The sequence below is a fragment of the Piliocolobus tephrosceles genome, chromosome 3 (assembly GCF_002776525.5).
Source record: "Piliocolobus tephrosceles isolate RC106 chromosome 3, ASM277652v3, whole genome shotgun sequence".
NCBI classification, from domain to species: domain Eukaryota; kingdom Metazoa; phylum Chordata; class Mammalia; order Primates; family Cercopithecidae; genus Piliocolobus; species Piliocolobus tephrosceles.
This window is the reverse complement of record NC_045436.1, coordinates 146,712,173-146,733,623: the sequence shown is the minus strand read 5'-3', so window position 1 is coordinate 146,733,623 and position 21,451 is coordinate 146,712,173. Positions and strand designations below refer to the sequence as shown.

Genomic DNA, 21,451 nt, shown 5'->3' with positions numbered 1-21,451 from the left:
GAGCAAATCTATTATGGAAATTTTCCCTTTTTTTTTTTTATGATGCTCTATCATCTTATAGTTTTTTTAATTATAAATTTTAACATTTTATTTAAATTGATGAATAAAAATTGTATATATTTGTCATATACAACATGTTTTGAAATATGCATACATTTGTAGAATGGCTAAATTGAGGTAATTGGCATATTCATGAAATTTTTTTTTTTTGAGACAAAGTTTCACTCTTGTCGCCCAGGCTGGAGTGCAATGGTGCGATCTTGGCTCACTGCAACCTCCACCTCCTGGGTTCAAGCAACTCTCTTGCCTCAGCCTCCTGAGTAGCTGGGATTACAGGCACCCACCACCACGCCCAGCTAATTTTCATATTTTTAGTAGAAACAGGGTTTCACCATGTTGGCCAGGCTGGTCTCAAACTCCTGAACTCAGGTGATCTGCCCATCTCGGCCTCCCAAAGTCCTGGGCTTACAGGCGTGAGCCACTGTGCCCAGCCTCATGGACATATTTTTAAAGAGATAATATTCAAATTCAATGTTTAAAAAAACACACACATAAATACTGGTTCTGAAAAGGATTAAAAGGAATCCTTTAACAGAGGTTCTTTTTTTTTTGAGACACAGTCTCACTCTGTAGCCCAAGCTGGAGTGTGGCGGTATGATCTTGGCTCACTGCAACCTCTGCCTCCTGAGCTCAAACGATTCTCAAGCCTCAGCCTCCTGAGTAGCTGGGACTACAGGCGCACACCACCATGTCTGGTTAATTTTTTGTGTTTTAGTAGAGACGGGGTTTCACCATGTTGCCCAGGGTACCATGTCCGGCTAATTTTTTGTATTTTAGTAGAGACGGGGTTTTACCATGTTGCCCAGGGTGGTCTTGAACACCTGAGCTCAGGCGATCCGCCCGCCTTGGCCTCCCAAAGTGCTGGGATTGCAGGCGTGAGCCACCGCACCTGGCCAACAGAGTTTCTATTAAAGATAGTATTGAAAACTCCCTGTTGGGTCACTTTATCATAGTTTTAATTTAGAAGGTTCTAAAAATGGTTATAATCATGACTATCAAGATTTATCAACATGAATGATTCTGACCTCTCCTTTTGCCAGCTCAGCTGATTTGTTGTGGTACAGAAATGGAAAACGGGTTTGAGAGAAATAGGATGGGAAAATGAGGAAAATAAAATAAGATAGGCTCAGTGTCTCTACTGAATAGCTAGGCCAGAAGGGGGTCAAACATTTGAGCTGAAGCTAAGAGTTTAGGGGCTAGAAGCATGAGAGGCAAGGGATCAACTGAGGTGGACAGAACTGAGTAGTGGAGGACTGAGATTTAAGCAATATTGCTGTGGATTATGAAATGGATTATTTTTGATGCTTCTCATGCGAGTAAAGATTGGAATTCAAGCCTGGGCAACCTGGCAAAACCCCATCTCTACAAAAAAATACAAAAACCTAGCCAGGTGTGCTAGTGCAGGCCTGTGGTCCCAGCTACTCAGGAGGTTGAGGTGGGAGGATCACCTGAGCCTGGGAGGTAGAGGCTACAGTGAGCTAAGATCGCACCAATGCACTCCAGTCTGGGCAGCTGAGCAAGACCCTGTCTGAACAACAACAAAAAAAATTGGAATTCATTTTCAAATTAATTTTCAACTTCTGGTCTGTGCTTCTTTCTGCATTTAACTCCACAAAGATTAAGCCATCAATTAAATCTTGGAATTGCAAGATTTAATAGAACTACATAGGTAGAATACTCTGAGTTAAATGTAATTTAACCAATTTAGGTATTTTAGTCAAAACCAAGTCCTTCCCTGCCCCAGGTCACATACATTCCCTTACCCAAAAAGCATTTAAAATCTGCAATACTTACATTATGAGGACTGGTTGGCTTTCCAGGTAGGTTGGATCCTCTTAGATTCGGAGGTCTCAGTAAGAACAAGATCAATGCAATAACCATCCAGGCCACTAAGATCATAGTAACACTGATGCCATTATCACCAGAGGGTCCTGGTACTAAAGACAAACACAAATGTAGCATGCTCACAATATTGTTAAAAGTAAAAATAAATTCTAATGTTTAAATGTCAGTTTCAAATATTGTATTAATATAAAAATTGTATTGATAAATCAGAGAAGTCCATATTATACCTTCAATTTCCCTTTCCTCCAGTGAGAACATCTAAAAAGTAAATGATGTTAAATAGTCATAAACCAAAACCTAGTAAGTTTTTGTTGTTTTCCTTTTTTGAGACGGGGTCTTGCCCTATCAAACATGCTGGAGTGCGGTGGCTCAGTCATAGCTCACTACAGCTTTAAACTTCTGCGCTCATGGGATCCTCTCACGTCAGCCTCCCGAGTAGCTGGGACTACAGGTGTGTGCCACCATGCCCCATGCCCCTAATTTTTAATTTTTGTTTTTAGGAGAAACACTGTTGCCTGGGCTGGTCTCTAACAATTTTTTTTTTTTTTTTTTTTTTGGATGGAGTCTCCCTCTGTTGCCAAGGCCAGAGTACAGTGGGACGATCTTGGCTCACTGCAACCTCCACCTCCCAGGATCAAGCAATTCTGCCTCAGCCTCCTGAGTAGCTGGGATTACAGGCATGTGCCACCATGCCCAGCTAATTTTTGTATTTCTAGTGGAGATGGAGGTTCACCATGTTGGCCAGGCTGGTCTTGAACTCCTGACCTCAGGTGATCCACCCGCCTCGGCCTCCCAAAGTGCTCGGATTACAGGTGTGAGCCACTGTGTCCAGCCCCACACCCCTAATTTTTTTTTTTTTTAAATTTTTAGTAGTGATGACGTCTCACTATGTTGTCTGGACTAGTCTCTAATAAATTTTTTAATAGTACAATAATTCTTAATATTTGGGAGTAACAGAATCATTTGAGAATTTGATAAAAATTAAGAACTCTATTTTAAGAATTCATGGGGTCCTTCAACAGAGGCCTTGCAAGGCAAGCTGGCCATGCCATGTTTGTAGATTAGTGAGGCTAGGGGCCCTAACTTCCCTAAGATCTACTTTTCTAGCTACCTCTGCCCTGTGTCTGGCACCTACATCCTTCATGATTGTTCTTTTTGATCCATTCTGGATTAAAAATAAATATGAAAAGCATATACATGAATATGTATACCAAATTCCACAATTTTGCATATAATTATGGAAGGTTTAAGGATCCACAAAGCCATGAATCCACAGATTTGCTGAGATCTATGAATCTGAGTTAAGACCACAGAAAAAACACTCTCCTTTGAGGGGAAATCTGCATCTTAATTGCAGAGGCATCATGAAAAAGAAAGGGAACATCCGGGCTGCATAATATATACATTAAAAGATCCCTTTAATTACAGTCTCAACCAAAGAGATTACTTTGGCCTTCTTTTTCACACACAGAAGTTTAATTCAGGTCTAGATATTTTAAAATTTTATCAGTTTTTCTCTTCTATCAATTTTTTATCTTCTATTTATCAAGAGAAAAAAGCCAGACAGGGATGTATGTAAGTATACAGGTATCAGTTTTTCCTGGCTCCTTGACATAGCCATGTCTTATTTAATTTGAAATAACAAGTGCCTAGCACGGTGCCTGATATGAGGTTAACAAATTTCTAATAAATAAAACATAGATTTTTTTATTGAAGTATAATAGAGAACTCAATTTTCAGAAATAAAAATGGCCGGATGCGGTGATTCACGCCTATTATCCCAGTATTTTGGGAGGCCAAGATGGGCAGATTGCCTGAGCTCAGGAATTCGAGACCAGCCTGGGCAATATGGTGAAACCCCATCTCTGAGGGGAAAGAAAAGGAAAATCCGTTAGATAAACAGTTAAGGCTGGGCCCCGAGAAGTGCTTGCCTGAAAAATCACAGCTGCTGCAGCTGCACAGTTAAGTCTGGACAGATAAGGAGCCAGTAAAGCAAAGAAGTATTTTTGTTCTTTGTATAATTAGTGAGCTCCCAGGAAAAAGTTTCCTCACCTTTTCAGGCATATACACAGTGGGCTCCATGGGAACTTGTACAGGGAGCAGTGGGGCTTACCTAAAAAAACCCACAGTTACACAAACAAGAGAAGCTGTGCTTTGTGCTTAGAAACAATCCCACAGCTGGAAAAAGGGAGTTGCACAGACAGCTTTACTGGTAAGAAAAATTAATCAGTTACAAGGAGAAGAGCAGTTTCTTTTTTTTTTCTTCTTCTTCTTTTTTTTTTTTTTGAGACGGAGTCTCGCCCTGTTGCCCAAGTTGGAGTGCAGTGGCGCGTCAGCTCACTGCAACCTCCACCTCCCGGGTTCAAGTGATTCTTCTGCCTCAGTCTCCCCAGTAGCTGGGATTACAGGTGCCGCCACCATGCCTGGCTAATTTTCTGTATCTTTAGTAGAGATGGGGTTTCACCATGTTGGCCAGGCTGGTCTCAAACTCCTGACCTCAAGATCTGCCTGCCTTGGCCTCCCAAAGTGCTGGGATTACAAGCGTGAGCCACCGCGCCTGGCCGCAGTTTCTTATAAAAGCATTTTGCATTCAGTTGTAACCAAGCGATCCACTCGGATTCCCTTCTCTGCAGAGAGCTTTCTCCTTTTGCTTATTACATTTTTGCTCAAACTTCACCCTTGTGACCATGCTCCTTAATCATTCTGGAGGTGAGACAAAGAACTCAGGGTGATATCTCACAAGAAAAACTGTTATATTAAGGTGCATTAGTGAGACTGCAAAACCTCTACGAAAATTAGCCAGGTGTGGTGGCGTGTGCCTATAGTCCCAGCTACCCGGGAGGCTGAGGCACGAGAATTGCTTGAACCCAGGAGGCAGAGGTTGCAGTGAGCTCAGATTATACCACTGCACTCCAGCCTGGGCAAGAGAGCAAGACCCTGTCTCAAACAAAACCAAACCAAACCAAAACAAAACAAAAACAAAAGAAAACAACAACAACAACAAAAAATGAAAAGAAAGAAAAAAAAATTATAGATTAGATTTCTAGAGGAAAATGTAGTATCCCTAGGTGATTACTAAAATAGCTTGTCAAGACTACAGCTGTTTGGTTTTGATCTCCTTTCCTCAGGAAAAAGTAAAAGAAATCCAGACAAGATGTTGAAACTAATCTGATACACTGCATTGGGGTCAGTGGGTCCAGGGCCCAATTCCACAAAAGGAAAGGAATTGGTGGCACTGCTGAGGCCAAAAGGCTAGTGATAAAAGGAGACAAAGTCAAGTTAAGAGTTGCACTGGCCCTGCTGCAAAGAAGTCTTACGGCAAACAAATTAGCACAAAATATATATAAAAAAGAGCTGAGCTGGCCCAAGGCAGGATGGACAGCAATGCTTGTAGCCTCTGTTCCAACCCCAGTCAATTCCCTAGAAACAGCTAAACAGGCCGGGCACGGCAGCTCATATCTGTAATCCCAGCACTTTGGGAGGCCAAGGCGGGCAGATCCCTTGAACTCAGGAGTTTGAGACCAGGCTGGGCAACATGACAAAAACCCATCTCTACAAAAATTTTTTTAAAAAATTAGCCAAGTGTGCTGGTGTGCACCTGCGGTCCCAGCTACTCAGGAGGCTGAAGTGGGAAGATGGCTTGAGCCCAGGAGGTGGACGTTGCGGTGAGCTGTAATTGCACCAGTGCACTCCAGCCTGGGCAACAGAGCCAGACCCTGTCTCAAAACTAAAACAAAAACAAACCACTTTCTTCCATTGTCTTCTGTGTCATTCCCATTGTCTGATCTAACAGGTGGATACTCCTCCATCAATAATTCTCTATTTCTTTTTCTTTATAGCAACAGTTTTTTTTTTCTCTCTATTTTTTTTTTTTTTTTTTCCGAGATGGAATCTCGCTCTGTCACCAGGCTGGAGTGCAGTGGCGCGATCTCGGCTCACTGCAACCTTTGCCTCCCGGGTTTTATTTGTAGTAGAGATGGGATTTCACCATGTTGTCCAGGCTGGTCTCAAACTCCTGACCTCAGGTGATCCACCTGCCTTGGCCTCTGAAAATGCTGGGATTACAGGCGTGAGCCACTGCAACTGGCCAACATCAATAGTTCTTAAACTATGGTATACATCAGAGTCACCTGAAAACTTCTTAAAAATGCAGAAATCTGGGAAACACGAGGTCAAGAGATCACCCGGGAGGCAGAGGTTGCAGTGAGCCGAGATCGTGCCACTGCACTCCAGCCTGGCAACAGAGTTAGACTCTGTCTCAAACAAAACAAAACAAAACAAAATGCAGAAATCCCACCTTCCATTTAACATATTCAGTACTTTAGTATTCCAAACAAAAATCATGAGCATCTCCCCCTGCCCTACCCCTTTCCACCCCAACTACCAAACTGGATTTCCATTCATCCAGTTGCCCAGGGCAGAAACCTAAGAAAACACCTTTTTTTCCTCTCAACAACCCTGTATTTAATCCATTATGAAGTTTCTTGCAATTTTTCCTCCTAATTATCACTTGTATCTGCCCACTTTTAGCTCCATGTCCCCTCCTGCTCAAGCTACCATCACCTCTTATCTGGTCTATTGCAGTGGCCTCTTAAGGGATCTCCCTATATCTACTCCTGCTTCCCCTGTGTTCTATATTGTTTCCAGAGTGATTTGTTTTTCTTTTTTTAAAAGCAAATACATGTTGAGTGTCCCTATGTGAAATGCTTGGGTATATAAGTGTTTCAGAATTGAGATTTTTTCAGACTTGGGGATATATGCAATATACTTATTGGTTCAGCAGCCCTAATCCTAAAATCCAAAATCTGAAATGTTCCAATGAGTATTTCCTTTGAGCATCACGTCAGCACTGAATAAGTTTCAGATTTTTTTTTTTTTTTTGAGACGGAGTCTAGCTCTGTCGCCCAGGCTGGAATGCAGTGGCCGGATCTCAGCTCACTGCAAGCTCCGCCTCCCGGGTTCACGCCATTCTCCTGCCTCAGCCTCCCGAGTAGCTGTGACTACAGGTGCCCGCCACCTCGCCCGGCTAGTTTTTTGTATTTTTTTTTAGTAGAGACGGGGTTTCACTGTGTTAGCCAGGATGGTCTCGATCTCCTGACCTCGTGATCCGCCCGTCTCGGCCTCCCAAAGTGCTGGGATTACAGGCTTGAGCCACCGCGCCCGGCCAAGTTTCAGATTTTGGAGAATTTCAGATTTTCAGGTTAGGGATATTCAACCTATACTATCATTTTTATTTTAAATAATAGTTCAGGCCAGACCTGATGGGGCTCATGCCTGTAATCCCAGCACTTTAGGAGGCCAAGGGAGGAACATCCCTTGAGCTCAGGAGCTCAAGACCAGCCTGGGCAAAATGGCTGCTGTGGAACTTCTGGCCTCATGCAGTCCTCCTGCCTGGGTTTCCCAAAGAGCTGAGATTACAGGTGTCAGTCAGTAGTCATGCCCAGCCATGACTTTTTAATATTCTTTGCAAGTAAAAAATTCTGAAGCTTAAGGGAGTTAAACCTCAGATTCCAAGTTTACTAATTCATATTTCTAGACAAAGGATACCTGATCCTTTTTTAGAATCTCATGCTGGGCACCGTGGCTCATGCCTGTAGTCCCAGCACTTGGGAGGGTAAGGCAAGTACATCACCTGAGGTCTGGAGTTCAACACCAGTCTGGCCAACATGGTAAAAAAAAAAAAAAAAAAAAAAAGTCTTTACTAAAAATACAAAAATTAGCCAGGCATGGTGGCGCATGCCTGTAATCCCAGCTACTCGGGGTGTTGTGGCGGAAGAATTGCTCGAACCTGGAAGACGGAGGTTGCAGTGAGCCAAGATCATGCCACTGCACTCCAGCCTGGGTAACATAGTGAGACTCCATCTCAACAACAACAACAAAATAGTAATGTCCACTTCTTTTTTAGAATCTCACAATAGTAATAAGACTCTTAGTTCCCTTAACTTGGTTCCTATTGCAGGTTTTCTTGCTTGCTTATCGCTGCCAGAAAAGTCTGCTTAAAACTGTTCTTGGCTGGGTACAGTGGCTCATGGCTGTGATCTCAGCACTCTAGGAGGCTGAGGCAGGAGGATCCTTGGAGCCCAGGCATTTGAGACCAGCCTGGGCAACACAGTGAGACCCCTGTCTCCACAAAACAATTAAAAAATTAGCTGGGTGTGGTGGTGCAGGCCTGTAATCCCAGCTACTTGGGAGGCTGAGGTGGGAGGATCACTTAAGCCTAGGTGGTCAAGGCTGCAGTGAATTGTAATCACACAACTGCACTCCAGCCTGGGTGGCAGAGATATACCCTGTCTCAACCCCAAAACAAACAAACAAACAATCGCCTCTGTTCTTAACACATCTCTGCTGATTAACGTGATAACTCAGTTTCCACTGCCTACTGTTTCAACTCTGGGTTTTTGTTTTTGTTTTTATTGAGTCAGTGTCTCCCTCTGTCTCCCAGGCTGCAGTGCAGTGGCACAATCACAACCCACTGCAACCTTTGCCTCCCAGGCTCAAGCGATCCTCTCACCTCAGCCTCCTGAGTAGCTGGGACTATAGGAGTATGCAACCATGCCCAATTAATTTTTTAATATTTTTAAAACTTTTTTTTATTTTTTAGAGACAGGGTCTCACTATGTTGTCCAGGCTGATCTCGAATTCCTGAGCTCAAGTGATCTGCCCATCTTGGCCTCCCAAAGTTCTGGGATTAAAGGCATGAGCCACCCTACCTGGCCCTAATTTCTGTATTTTTAGTAGTGACGGCGTTTTGCCATGTTGCCAAGGCTTGTCTTGAATTCCTGAGCTCAAGCAATCCACCCACCTGAGCCTTGCAAAGTGCCAGAATTATAAGCATGAGCTACTGTGCCCAGCAATTCTAAATTATTTAGCTCAGCCTTTCCTCATATGATTTGGCCTTACTCACCTAATCTTACCTCTTACCACTTCTCAGAAAATGCATCCGCTGCTCTAGTCACCCCCATACCCCTTCCCCCCTCCCTCCCTCCCTCTCTCTGTCTCTCTCTCTCTTTCTTTCTTTCTTTCTTTCTTTTGGGACAGAGTTTCACTCTTGCTGGCTAGAGTGCAACGGCACGATCTCTGCTCACTGCAACCTCTGCCTCCCAGGTTCAAGTGATTCTCTTGCCTCAGCCTCCCGAGTAGCTGGGATTACAGGTGCTCACAACCACACCCAGCTAGTTTTTTGTATTTTTTCTTTTTTGAGACGGAGTCTCGCTCTGCAGCCCAGGCTGGAGTGCAGTGGCCGGATCTCAGCTCACTGCAAGCTCCGCCTCCCGGGTTTACGCCATTCTCCTGCCTCAGCCTCCCGAGTAGCTGGGACTACAGGCGCCCGCCACGTCACCCGGCTAGTTTTTTGTATTTTTTAGTAGAGACGGGGTTTCACCGTGTTAGCCAGGATGGTCTCGATCTCCCGACCTCGTGATCCGCCCGTCTCGGCCTCCCAAAGTGCTGGGATTACAGGCTTGAGCCACCGCGCCCGGCCGTTTTTTGTATTTTTAGTAGAGACAAGGTTTCACCATGTTGACCAGGCTGGTCTCGAACTCCTGATCTCAGGTGATCCACCCACCTCAGCCTCCCAAAGTGATGGGATTACAGGCATGAGCCACCACCCCTGGCCCCTCTTCTTTCTTTAGCCAATGATTCCCTGGCCTGGCTATGCATCAGAATAGCCTTAGAATCTGTATCAACACCACAGATTCTAAGGCACTGCCTAAGATCATCTGATTCAGGAGCAGCTTCGGGGTGGGAACAAGAGCCAACGATATTTTTTAAAAGCTTTCCAAATGAATCTGATGCAACAGTTGAATGCGAACTTGTCTGGCAGCATTTGCCAACTATGCAAATTCAGTCTTCCTGGGTTACTCGTTATTTCCCTGTCTAGCATGTTCTTACAACTAACTCCATTTATCCACCTATATGCTATATCCCTCTTCCATAAAAATCTCCATTTCCTCCACCCACTTTTTCCTCTGCCTTCTCTGGACTAGTGTAGCATTTCTAGTTTGAAGGAAGGGTTTCCTATCTCTCCTAATTAACTTTTTAAGAACTGAAACCATCTCATAGCTGTTTGACTGTACCACCTCTTAGATATATAATCCCTGAGCCTCAGTTTCTTTTTTTCTTCTTTCCTTCTTCCTTCCTTCCTCTTCTTCCTCCTCTTTTACTCCTCCTCTTCTTCTATTATTATTATTATCATTTTGAGATGGAGTCTTGCTCTGTCACCAGGCTGGAGTGCAGTGGCACAATCTTGGCTCACTGCAACCTCCGCCTTCCAGTTTCAAGCGATTCCCCTGCCTCAGCCTCCCGAGTAGCTGGGACTACAGGTGTGTACCACCTTGCCAGGCTAATTTTTTGTATTTTAGTAGAAACGGGTTTTCACCATGTTGGCCAGGATGGTCTCGATCTCCTGACCTCGTGATTCGCCCACCTGGGCCTCCCAAAGTGCTGGGATTACAGGTGTGAGCTACTGCACCCAGCCGAGCCTCAGTTTCTTTACCAGTGAAGTGGAAGTATTTCCATCATCTCAGAGCAGCTACAATTGAAATGGTCAATACATGACAAGCCGTTAGCAAAGTGCGTGGTACACAGCAGGTAGTCAATAAACATTATCCATTAACTTTGGGAGGCCGAGGCAGGCGGGTCACCTGAGGTCAGGAGTTTGAGACCAGCCTGGCCAGCAGGGTGAAACCTCGTCTCTACTGAAAATATAAAACTTAGTGGGGTGTGGTGGCGCGGGTCTGTAATCCCAGTTACTCAAGAGGCTGAGGCAGGAGAATCGCTTGAACCTGGGAGGTAGAGGTTGTAGTGAGCCGAGACTGTGCCACTGCACTCCAGCCTGGGTGACAGAGTGAGATTCTGTCTCCACAAGAAAAAACAAAAAACAAAAAACACCATATCCATTACCAGTATTAGGATCAATTAGAATACAGAAAAGTGATAACAGGATGGAAGGAGCACAATACTTGGTAACTAACTGGACTGGTGGGAGGAGGAGGAAGAAAAATTAGTGAAGGATGCCTCTAAAATTTTCTGAAGGGTAACAGTATGTGGTAGAATTTCTCTACTTAAAAAGCTAAATGGAAACAGTTTTCCTGACCTCCAAGGTTTGATAACATCATTTCCTCCTATCCTCCAGTAATTCACGGCCCATCTCAGAATAGGATACTAGGTGAACCAATTAAAGTAGAACCTCTTGGTCACAGCCAGTCGTTTTCTGTTTACAGCAGTCCCATGAAATTGAGATTGACTTTGGGATGTACTATCACATGGGCATAGCATGCAAGATTATTAACAAAAAACTGGAAACAAACCTAAATGTCTGCCAAGAGTGCCTGATTAATAAATTATGGTACATCTATACAATGGAATTATTATAAAGCTGTAAACAATTTTTGAGGAAAGTCTCTATGAGGTATACTATTTATGACAAAAAAAAAGAAAAGAAAGAAAGCAGGTGAAGAATGGTGTCTAAAAAGGGGAGACAAGGCTGGGCACAGTGGCTCAAGCCTGTAATCCCAGCACTTTGAGAGGCCGAGGCAGGTGGATCACTTGAGGTCAGGAGTTCAAGACCAGCTTGGCCAACATAATGAAACCCCCTCTGTACTAAAAATACAAAAACTAGCCGGTGTAGTGGCTCAGGCCTGTAATCCCAGCTACTCGGGAGGCTGAGGCATGAGAATCACTTGAATTTGGGAGGCAAAGGTTGCAGTGAGCCAGGATGGCACAACGGCACTCTAGCCTGGGCAACAGAGACAAATAATTTATAGTCGCTTGTACATGTACAAAGACACTCTGGAAAGATACAGAGAAGACCAGTAATGCCTGGAGAAAGGATCTGGGTAGTTGGGATAATATGAGGCAAGACAACTCTTCACTGTATACTAATTAACTTCTTGATTTTTGAACCTTATGTAAAAAGTTAATAGAATTAAACAAAAAAAGTAGCCTAAAGTATCTTGGGGTTGAAAACACTAGGTATCTGAACTGACTTAGATTCCTTAAAATATTTAGGGACAGGAAATAAGAGGGTCACTATCGGCTTTCTGTGATTATTCAGTCCCTTATGACAAGACCTACTCTTTAGAAAGTCTCAGAACACAGGAAAAAGAGAGTTCGACTGGCCTTCTCACACTCCCTGACACTGCGTGCAGCTGATAAATATGAACATCAGGAGCAGCTTTTTTTTCTTCTAAAACGGGGTCTCTAGGAACTCCCTATATATTATTTACTTTAAGAAGTTAAGTATTTTTCACTTTATGGCCCGGAAAGATATCAAATCATAAAAATGTAGAGGGACTTTATACACCAAAATATAGCATTTCCTATTTTGCTTATGCATTAAGTTTTTGGTTACAAGCAAACATGAGTAGAGCTGATGGCCAGAGACCTCACAAATAAAATGCCAAATGGAATATTCACAATGCAGTCATTAACTTAGCTGGACACCAAGAAGATGAAAAGGTAGAGACAGAGGCTCTAAGAGCTGACCCATCCCGAGAGATTATTTGTATAAACTTATATAGGTTTCCACTGGGGAAAGCAAAAACAGAATAGCAGTGAAAGTGGATAATACACCGGTATGCTCTAACCCTGTAATTTTTGGTCCTATATAGTAATTACATTGTCCTAAGCATAGCTACCAGTTTTCAAAAAGCTGAGTCAAGGGTGATCTCTATCATTCCGTAATGTAGATCTGTTATCCTACTACAGGCTGAGTATTCCTACTCTAAAAATCCAGAATGCTCCAAAATCCAAAACTTTTTGAGAGCTGACATCATGCTCAAAAGAAATGCTTATCAGAACATTTCACATTTTCAGCTTAGGGATGGTTAACTGGTAAATGAATCTGAAAAAAAATCTGAAACCGAATACCCTTCTGGCTCCAAGCATTTCAAATAAGGGATATTCAACCTATACTTTCATATTGTGTTCTGCGAGGGTGCCCCCTGGTGTTATTTCAAATTAGTGTTTTTTAGAGAAAGATAACCTGAATGGAAAGCATCCTCTCTTTTGTTTAAAGGATTCTATTAAAAAAGAAATACATGGTATTTTAAGCAGGGGGCTAAGGGAAGCCTCACTAAGAAGGCACTCTGGAGTAAAGAAGTAAAGAAAGGGTGTCATTTGTGAGATTATCTGAAAGAAGCACATTTCAGGCAGAAGGAACAGCGAGAACTCCTGATTCAGGAGCCTGTGGGATGTTCATGGAGGCCAACGTGGCTTAAGTGGAGTGACCTGGGATTGGTGGTATAGCGAGGTGGGATTTAAGAAAAAGATTAGGCTGGGTGCGGTGGCTCACGCCTGTAATCCCAGCACTTTGGGAAGCTGAGGTGGGAGAATCACTTGAGGCCAGGAGCTCAAGACCAGCCTGGGCAACATAATGAGATCCTATCTCTACAACATAAAAAACAAACAAACAAAAAAAATCAGCCAAGTGTGGTGCCACACACTTGTGGTCCCAGCTACTCAGAAGGCTGAGATGGGAGGACTGCTTGAGCCCAAGGGGTTCAGGTTGCAGTAAGCCATAATTGCACCACTTCACTCCAGCCTGGGCAACAGAGTGAGACTCTGTCTCCAGAAAATATAATAAAAAGATTAAATCAAAAGAGTAACAGGATTCAGATCATGTTGGCCTTATAGGTCATAATAAGAACCTTGGCTTCTATTACATATTAAATAGAAAACCACTGAAGGGGCATTTTTTTTTTTTTTTTTGAAACAGGGTCTCACTCTGTCACCCAGGTTGGAGTCCAATGGCTCAATTACAGCTCACTGCAGCCTCAGCCTCCCAGGCTCAAGTGATCCTCCCAACTCAGCATCCAGAGTAGCTGGGGCATAGGCACAGGCTACCACGCCTAGCTACGTTTTATATCATTTCAACATGTTGCTCACGCTGGTCTTGAACTGCTGAGCCCAAGTAATCTGCCTGCTTTGGCCTCCTGAAATGGGATTACAAGTGTGAGCCACTGCGCCCAGCCACCTCTGAAGAGTTTTGAGCAAAATGCAGATGATGTCTGACTGTCATTTTGACAGAACCACTCTATCTGTTGTGTCCTGAAGAAGGAGAAACAGAAAGACAGTGATATGGTTTGGCTGTGTCCCCACCCAAATTTCATCTTGAATTGTAACTCCCACAATTCCCATATGTCGTGGGAGGAACCTGGTGGGAGGTGATTGAATTATGGGAGCAGGTTTTTCCTGCGCTGTTCTCATGATACTAAGTCTCACGAGATCTCATGGTTTTAAAAAGGGGAGTTTCCCCGCATAAGCTCTCTTCTCTTGTCTGCCACCATGTGAGATGCGCCTTTCACCTTCCGCCGTGATTGTGAGGCCTCCCTAGACATGTGGAATTGTAAGCCCAATAAACCCTTTTCTTTTGTAAATTGCCCTGTCTTGGGTATGTCTTTATTTTTATTTTTTTAATTTTTTTTTGAGACAGAGTCTCGCTCTGGCCCCCAGGCTGGAGTGCAGTGGCCGGATCTCAGCTCACTGCAAACTCCGCCTCCCGGGTTCAGCCATTCTCCTGCCTCAGCCTCCCAAGTAGCTGGGACTACAGGCGATCGCCACCTCGTCCGGCTAGTTTTTTGTATTTTTTAGTAGAGACGGGGTTTCACTGTGTGAGCCAGGATGGTCTCGATCTCCTAACCTCATGATCCGCCCATCTCGGCCTCCCAAAGTGCTGGGATTACAGGCGTGAGCCACCGCGCCCGGCGGGCATGTCTTTATTAGCAGTGTGAAAACGGACTAATACAGACTAATCAGAAAGACTAATACAACAGAACCTGTTGCAATAATCTATTAACATATGAGATGATGATGGCCTAGAACAGGGAGGAGGCAGTGGGATAGTGAGAAGTGATAGAATTTTGGATGTATCTTCAAGGTTGTGCTTGCTGAAAGATGACTGAACAATGTAAGAAAAAGGGAAACCAAGGATGAGTCTCAGAAGGATAGAACTGCCATTAACTGTTATAGGAAGGATCTCGAGAGGAGCAGAAATTCTTAAGATGTTGAGTTTGAGGCACCTTGTGAGACATCCCAGTGGAAATGCCCAAAAGACAGTCATCAGCATACACGTAATGAGTCATGAGACCAGATGAGATCACCAAGCGAGTGAGTGTCTAGAAAGGGAAATGATCCAGGGGCTGAGTCCTGGAGCATTCCAAAAATAGGAAGCTAAGAGGTCAGGGGGACAGACAGAGGCACCAAGAAAGAAGACAGCAGATAGAAAGACACAATGCAGCCAGGCACGGTGGCTCACGCCTATAATCCTAGCACTTTGGGAGGACAAGGTGGGTGGATCACCTGAGGTCAGGAGTTCAAGACCAGTCTTGGCAACATAGGGAAACCCTGTCTCTATTAAAAATACAAAAATTAGGCCAGGCACAGTGGCTCACACCTGTAATCCCAGCACTTTAGGAGGCCGAGGCAGGCAGATCACGAGGTCAAGAGATCAAGACCATTCTGGCCAACATGGTGAAACCCTGTCTCTACTAAAAGTACAAAAATTAGCTGGTGTGGTGGCACGCGCCTGTAGTCCCAGCTACTCGGGAGGCTGAGGCAGGAGAATTGCTTGAACCCGCGGGTGGAGGTTGCAGTGAGCTGAGATTGCACCACTACACTCCAGCCTGGCGACAGTGTGAGACTGTCTCAAAAAAAAAAAAAAAAAATTAGCTGGGGATGCTGGCACACGCCTGTAATCCCAGCTACTCAGGATGCTGAGGCAGGAGAACTGCTTGAATCCAGGAGGTGGAGGTTGCATTGCGCTATCATGCCATTGGGCTCCAGCTTGGGCGACAAGAGCAAGACTCCATCTCAACAGAAAGAAAGAAAAAAAAAATTAGCCGCGCATGGTGACATGCTCCTGTAGTCCCAGCTACCCAGGAGGCTGAAGTGGGAGGATTACTTGAACCTGTAAGGTCAAGGCTGCAGTGAGCCGTGTTTGCTCCATTACACTCAAGCCTGGGTGACAAAGTGAGACCCTGTCTCAAAACAAAACAAAAACAAACAAAAACACCCCAAACCATATTCAGTGCCAAATGCTAACGCCCAAATGGATTGTATAAATAAGAACATACGGGCCGGGCAAGGTAGCGCACCTCTGTAATCTCGGCACTTTGGGAGGCGGAGGTGGGTGGATCACTTGAGGTCAGGAGTTCGAGACCAGCCTGGCCAACATGGCGAAACCCTGTCTCTACTAAAAATACAAAAAATTAGCCAGGTGTGTTAGTGCATTCCTGTAATCCTGGCTACTTGGTAGGCTGAGGCAGGAGAATAGCTTGAGCCTAGGAGGAGGAAGTTGCAGTGAGCTGAGATCGCGCCACTACACTCCAGCCTGGGCAACAGAGCAAGACTCCATCTCAAAAAAAAAAAATTATATATATTATACGTGTATATATATATACACACACACACACACACACATTTATGTATGTTTTCACCATTTACTCTTTGGTCTGTGTTTTTTTTTTTTTTTTGAGGCGGAGTCTCGCTCTGTCGCCCGGACTGGAGTGCAGTGGCCAGATCTCAGATCACTGCAAGCTCCGCCTCCCGGGTTCCGGCCATTCTCCTGCCTCAGCCTCCCGAGTAGCTGGGACTACAGGCGCCCGCCACCTCGCCCGGCTATTTTTGTATTTTTAGTAGAGACGGGGTTTCACCGTGTTAGCCAGGATGGTCTCGATCTCCTGACCTCGTGATCCGCCCGTCTCGGCCTCCCAAAGTGCTGGGATTACAGGCTTGAGCCACCGCGCCCGGCTGGTCTGTGTTTTAACAACGTTGAATCTACCCAGTAGCTACTTCTAGGACTAAACGAATAAATGACATTTCTGGTATCACAATGATTAAACACTGTTCTAAAACAATGGAATAACATCTGTGAAAAGGGGAAGAGTAAAAAAATAAGACAATGGAATGTATACAAAATAGAACTACAGAAATGAAAGGCAGAAGTGAACGAAAGCAACCAATGTAAAAAACAAGTCAGGAGAAGAGAATAAAACAAATATTTCTTCAAGGCTTATTTCGATTCTTATGAAGCCTCCAATTCCCACAATCTGAAAACACATATTTAATTTTAAAAAATAACTTTTTCTAATTGAATAGTAACACATGTATCTAAATATAAAGATAGCTACAAAATATATGTTTTATTATTTTAAGAAAAAAGTATAAGCTCACTGGAGAAAATTTAGAATATAAGAAAAATAATTCTATCCCTCACAGTAAACTACTGTTTAACCATTTAAAAGCCTAGCTCTCAGAAAGGATTTTTACCAACTGCTAAAAGAATTGGAGGGAAAGAAAAACTTGCCGATATGCCTAAATGAATGTTCAAAGTTTTACCTTTCTTTTTAGAGTTAGGAAGTCACATTTTACCTACAGGAATGAGTATATTTGGTTATAGGTGGGGCTGGTTCAAGAGTCATAAAAGCCGCACAGGTAATAAACACCTGTTTTCCTATGGGGAGGTTCAATAAAATTATTTTCAACTAGGAAAACAGGTTTTAGCTTTACCTGTTGAGGCAAGTATTTGAGCTGTACACTGCAGGTTAATGAATGCTACTGGAGAAGTAACATAAAGAAGTCTGGAGGGAGGGAACCACCACCCATTCTCCTAACAATGCATGTTTCTATTGCTTTCTTGTCTTGAAGGCATATATATCGCCCAAATGGACTAGGTTCTGACCAAAGTTCTACTTTAGGCTAGGCACTGCACTAGTTCCCACTTCTCTAAGTTATATCGGTGGAATCTGATGGGACACCCAGTTCACAAAGTAATAAAAATCATAATATATACAAGTCTCTTTAAGATTACCTTACTGGGCCAGGCGCGGTGGCTCAAGCCTGTAATCCCAGCACTTTGGGAGGCCGAGACGGGCGGATCACGAGGTCAGGAGATCGAGACCATCCTGGCTAACACCGTGAAACCCCGTCTCTACTAAAAAATACAAAAAACTAGCCGGGCGAGGTGGCGGGCGCTTGTAGTCCCGGCTACTTGGGAGGCTGAGGCAGGAGAATGGCGTAAACCTGGGAGGCGGAGCTTGCAGTGAGCTGAGATCCAGCCACTGCACTCCAGCCCGGGCCACAGAGCGAGACTCCGTCTCAAAAAAAAAAAAAAAAAAAGATTACCTTACTGTGTCTTGTTTTAGTTTCATACACATAATAAACTGGCAGCTCCGCTTCGGAGATGTTACATATCAGCAACTAACCTACTAATAAATGCAATTTGGTAATATGTAAATAGCCTTAAAATGTATGAAGAAAACCAGAATGTATCACTCCAAAATATGCCTCTTTCACATAGAAATTATTTTTGAGAGGCCAGGCATGGTGGTTTATGCTTGTAGTCCCAGCTGCTTGGGAGGCTGAGGCACTAGAATTGCTTGAACCTGGGTGGCGGAGGTTGCAGTGAGCTGACACTGCGCCACTGCACTCCAGCCTGGGCAACAGAGCAAGACAAGGGAGGGAGGGAGGGAGGGAGGGAGGGAGGGAGGGAGGAAGGAAGGAAGATTTTTGAGCTGTAGGCAATTAGGAAGTAGCAAATAGAAGAAAAGCTCTATTCCCCTCTTTTCTGCCTAAAGGTAGGATACAAATTCTCCTTTATACACAACTCTACAGACTTAGTAGCCCAGAGACAGCACCAGAGGAGTCTGCAAACAAACCTTACTCCATTAGTTTCCTCCCAAATATTCACTTTCCCCGTTTCTTTTTTTTTTGAGACAGTCTTGCTCTGTCGCCCAGGCTGGAGTGCAGTGGCTGGATCTCAGCTCACTGCAAGCTCCACCTCCCAGGTTCACGTCATTCTCCTGCCTCAGCCTCCTGAGTAGCTGGGACTACAGGCGCCCGCCACCTCGCCTGGCTAGTTTTTTGTATTTTTTAGTAGAGATGGGGTTTCACCGTGTTGCCAGGATGGTCTCGATCTCCTGACCTCATGATCTGCCCGTCTCAGCCTCCCAAAGTGCTGGAATTACAGGCTTGAGCCACCATGCATGGCCACTTTCCCAGTTTCTTATCCTTCGAAGCCTAAAATCTCTTTCCTATGTTCTGCCCTTTTTCCACAAATGTATTGTTCTTTGTTGAAGATGCTACATAAGCCAGAGTTCTGAGCCACTGCTTTGAGTTACTTTGCACTGAGGTTTCTCCCACGCCACACACATTAAACTTGCTTTTCCCGTGTTCATCTATCTTTTTTGTTGTTGTTGTTGTTGTTTTTGAGAGCGTCTTGCTCCGTCACCCAGGCTGGAGTGCAGTGGTGTGATCTCAGTTTACTGCAACCTGTGCCTCCTGGGTTCAAGTGATTCTGGTGCCTCAGCCTCCAGAGCAGCTGGGACTACAGGCACATGCCACCACGCCCAGCTAATTTTTGTATTTTTAGTAGACACAGGGTTTCCATGTTAGCCAGGCTGGTCTCAAACTCCTGGCCTCAACTGATCTGCCCGCCTCTGCCTCCCAAAATTCTAGGATTATGGGCGTGAGCCACCACGCCCGGCAATCTATCCTTTGTTATAGGGTGTCTCAGCAAAGAACTCTGAGGTTGAAGAAAAAATTATTTGTCTTCCCCAACATATGCACACAAATAATGTTCAAGTGTTGTTTATAATAGCAAAAAATATATCAGTAACCTAAGATTCTAGTAAAAGGAAATCATTTAAACACTGGTGCTTCCCCACGATGAATTATTATTTAATCAGTAATTTTTTTCTTTTTGAGATGGGATCTCACTTTGTCATCCAGGCTGGAGTGCAGTAGCATGATCATAGCTCACTGCAGCCTCAAACTCCTGGGCTCAAGTGATCCTTCTGCCTCAAGTCTCCCAAGTAGCTGGGACTACAGGAGCACGCCACAATGCCTGGCTCAATAAATAGTAAGACAAATATATGTTGATATTTTATAAGTAGTGAAAAATAACACATACAATGTGATCCCATTTCTGTAAGTTTATATGAAATCTAATTATACCAGGCTTCACCATCCTGTGAATGTCATACTTTCCTTCTTGCAGTCTTCTGGTACAAGACTGGATTGGTTTAAATACTATTTTACTAGTTCCCCTTAAAGCATCTCTCAAAATATTTCTGAGTTTCTGAGTGGAGAAACTTCTCCACTGCCGAACTCCCTGATATGCATGTTAATGTCAGAGCCAAAGGAATGAACTCCACAGCCACCCAAAGTTTCCACACATGGAAAAGAATGGCCTCCTCGCCTAAGAAGTTCTCAAGTGGCTGGGCATGCTGGCTTACGCCTGTAATCCCAGCACTTTGGGAAGCTGAGGCAGAAGGATCATTTGATCCCAGGAGTTCGAGACTCATGTGGGCAACATGGGAAGGCCTTGACTCTACAAAAATTCTGAAAAATTAGCCATGCATGGTGGTGCATCCCTGTAGTCCCACCTACTAGGGAGGCTGAGGTGGGAGGATCACTTGAGCCTGGGAGGTCAAGGCTGCAGTGAGCCATAATCGCACCACCGTTCTCAGTGTGGGCGACAAAGTAAGACACTGTCTCTTAAAAAAAAAAAAAAAAGAATTCTCAAGCCTGCCAACAGATGCAAATACATGTTAGGAAGAGAGTGAATGGTTTGCACAAGCAGCTTTTATGCCCCAGTTACACCTGCCCACAGTGCCCTGTTATAGACATATTTACCAAGAAAAAAGACTAGGATATACTCGAATTTGTCAACAGTGGTTATCATTAAGTATTCTGGAAGTTCTTTCTTTTCCTTTCTTCTTTTTTTTTTTTTTGAGACAGGGTCTCACTCCGTCACCCAGGTTGGTGTGCAGTGGTGCCATCACAGCTCACTGCAGCCTCAACCTCCCCCGGCTCAGGTGATCCTCCCACCTCAGCCTCAGGAGTAGCTGGGGCTGCAGTTGTGCACTGCCACACCCCACTAATTTTTGTATTTTTTGTAGAGACAGGGTTTCCCCATGTTGTCCAGGATGATCTCGAACTCCTGGACTCAAGCGATCCGCCTCAGCTTCCCAAAGTGCCAGGATTACAGGTGTGAGCCACCACACTCAGCCATTTTTTTCCTCATACTTATTTTATAATGTTCTGCAATAAACAGGGTTTTTGAGTCATGAAAAAAAATTTTAAGTTAAAGAATGAAATAGACACGTAGCAAATACATTACTGAGAACCATTTTCTTATTAAAGAGCAAACTATGAGAATAATTTCCTTCTTTTGTGTCAGTCTTTTTTTTTTTTTTTTTTTGGTAACCACCAGAATAGGCAATGTAAGAATACATTCTGACAAATATTCACAGGCATCTGGCCTCTAATTCCGCCCCCAATGCCATCCTTCCTCCTGTCTCAGTGGTACTTACATTCCTGAAGACACTCTGTGTCTGTGCAGTAAGACTGGGACTGCCGTAACTACAATGAATAAGAAAGGGAAGTTAGCTATTAGACTTCAACAAAAGTGGACAATAATTATTAGAAAGATCATGTTTTGGCCGGGTGCAGTGGCTCACGCCTGTAATCCCACACTTTGGAGGCTGAGGCGGGTGGATTGTTTGAGCTCAGGCATTCAAGACCAGCCTGGGTAACACAGCAAAAC

The 21,451-nt window shown here is 44.1% G+C and overlaps 1 protein-coding gene across 8 annotated transcripts in view; it reads right to left on the bottom strand.

Moving 5' to 3' along the window:
• SMIM14 (small integral membrane protein 14) overlaps positions 1-21,451 on the bottom strand; it is a 75,497-nt gene that overhangs the window by 2,693 nt on the left and 51,353 nt on the right. For all 8 annotated transcript variants that reach the window (XM_023224540.1, XM_023224545.3, XM_023224543.3 and 5 more), the window contains 2 exons: positions 21,219-21,267; positions 1,855-1,997 (listed from right to left, as the gene is read on the bottom strand). In XM_023224540.1, the coding sequence (XP_023080308.1) occupies positions 1,855-1,997; positions 21,219-21,267 (192 nt within the window). The remainder of the gene's footprint in view (positions 1-1,854; positions 1,998-21,218; positions 21,268-21,451) is intronic.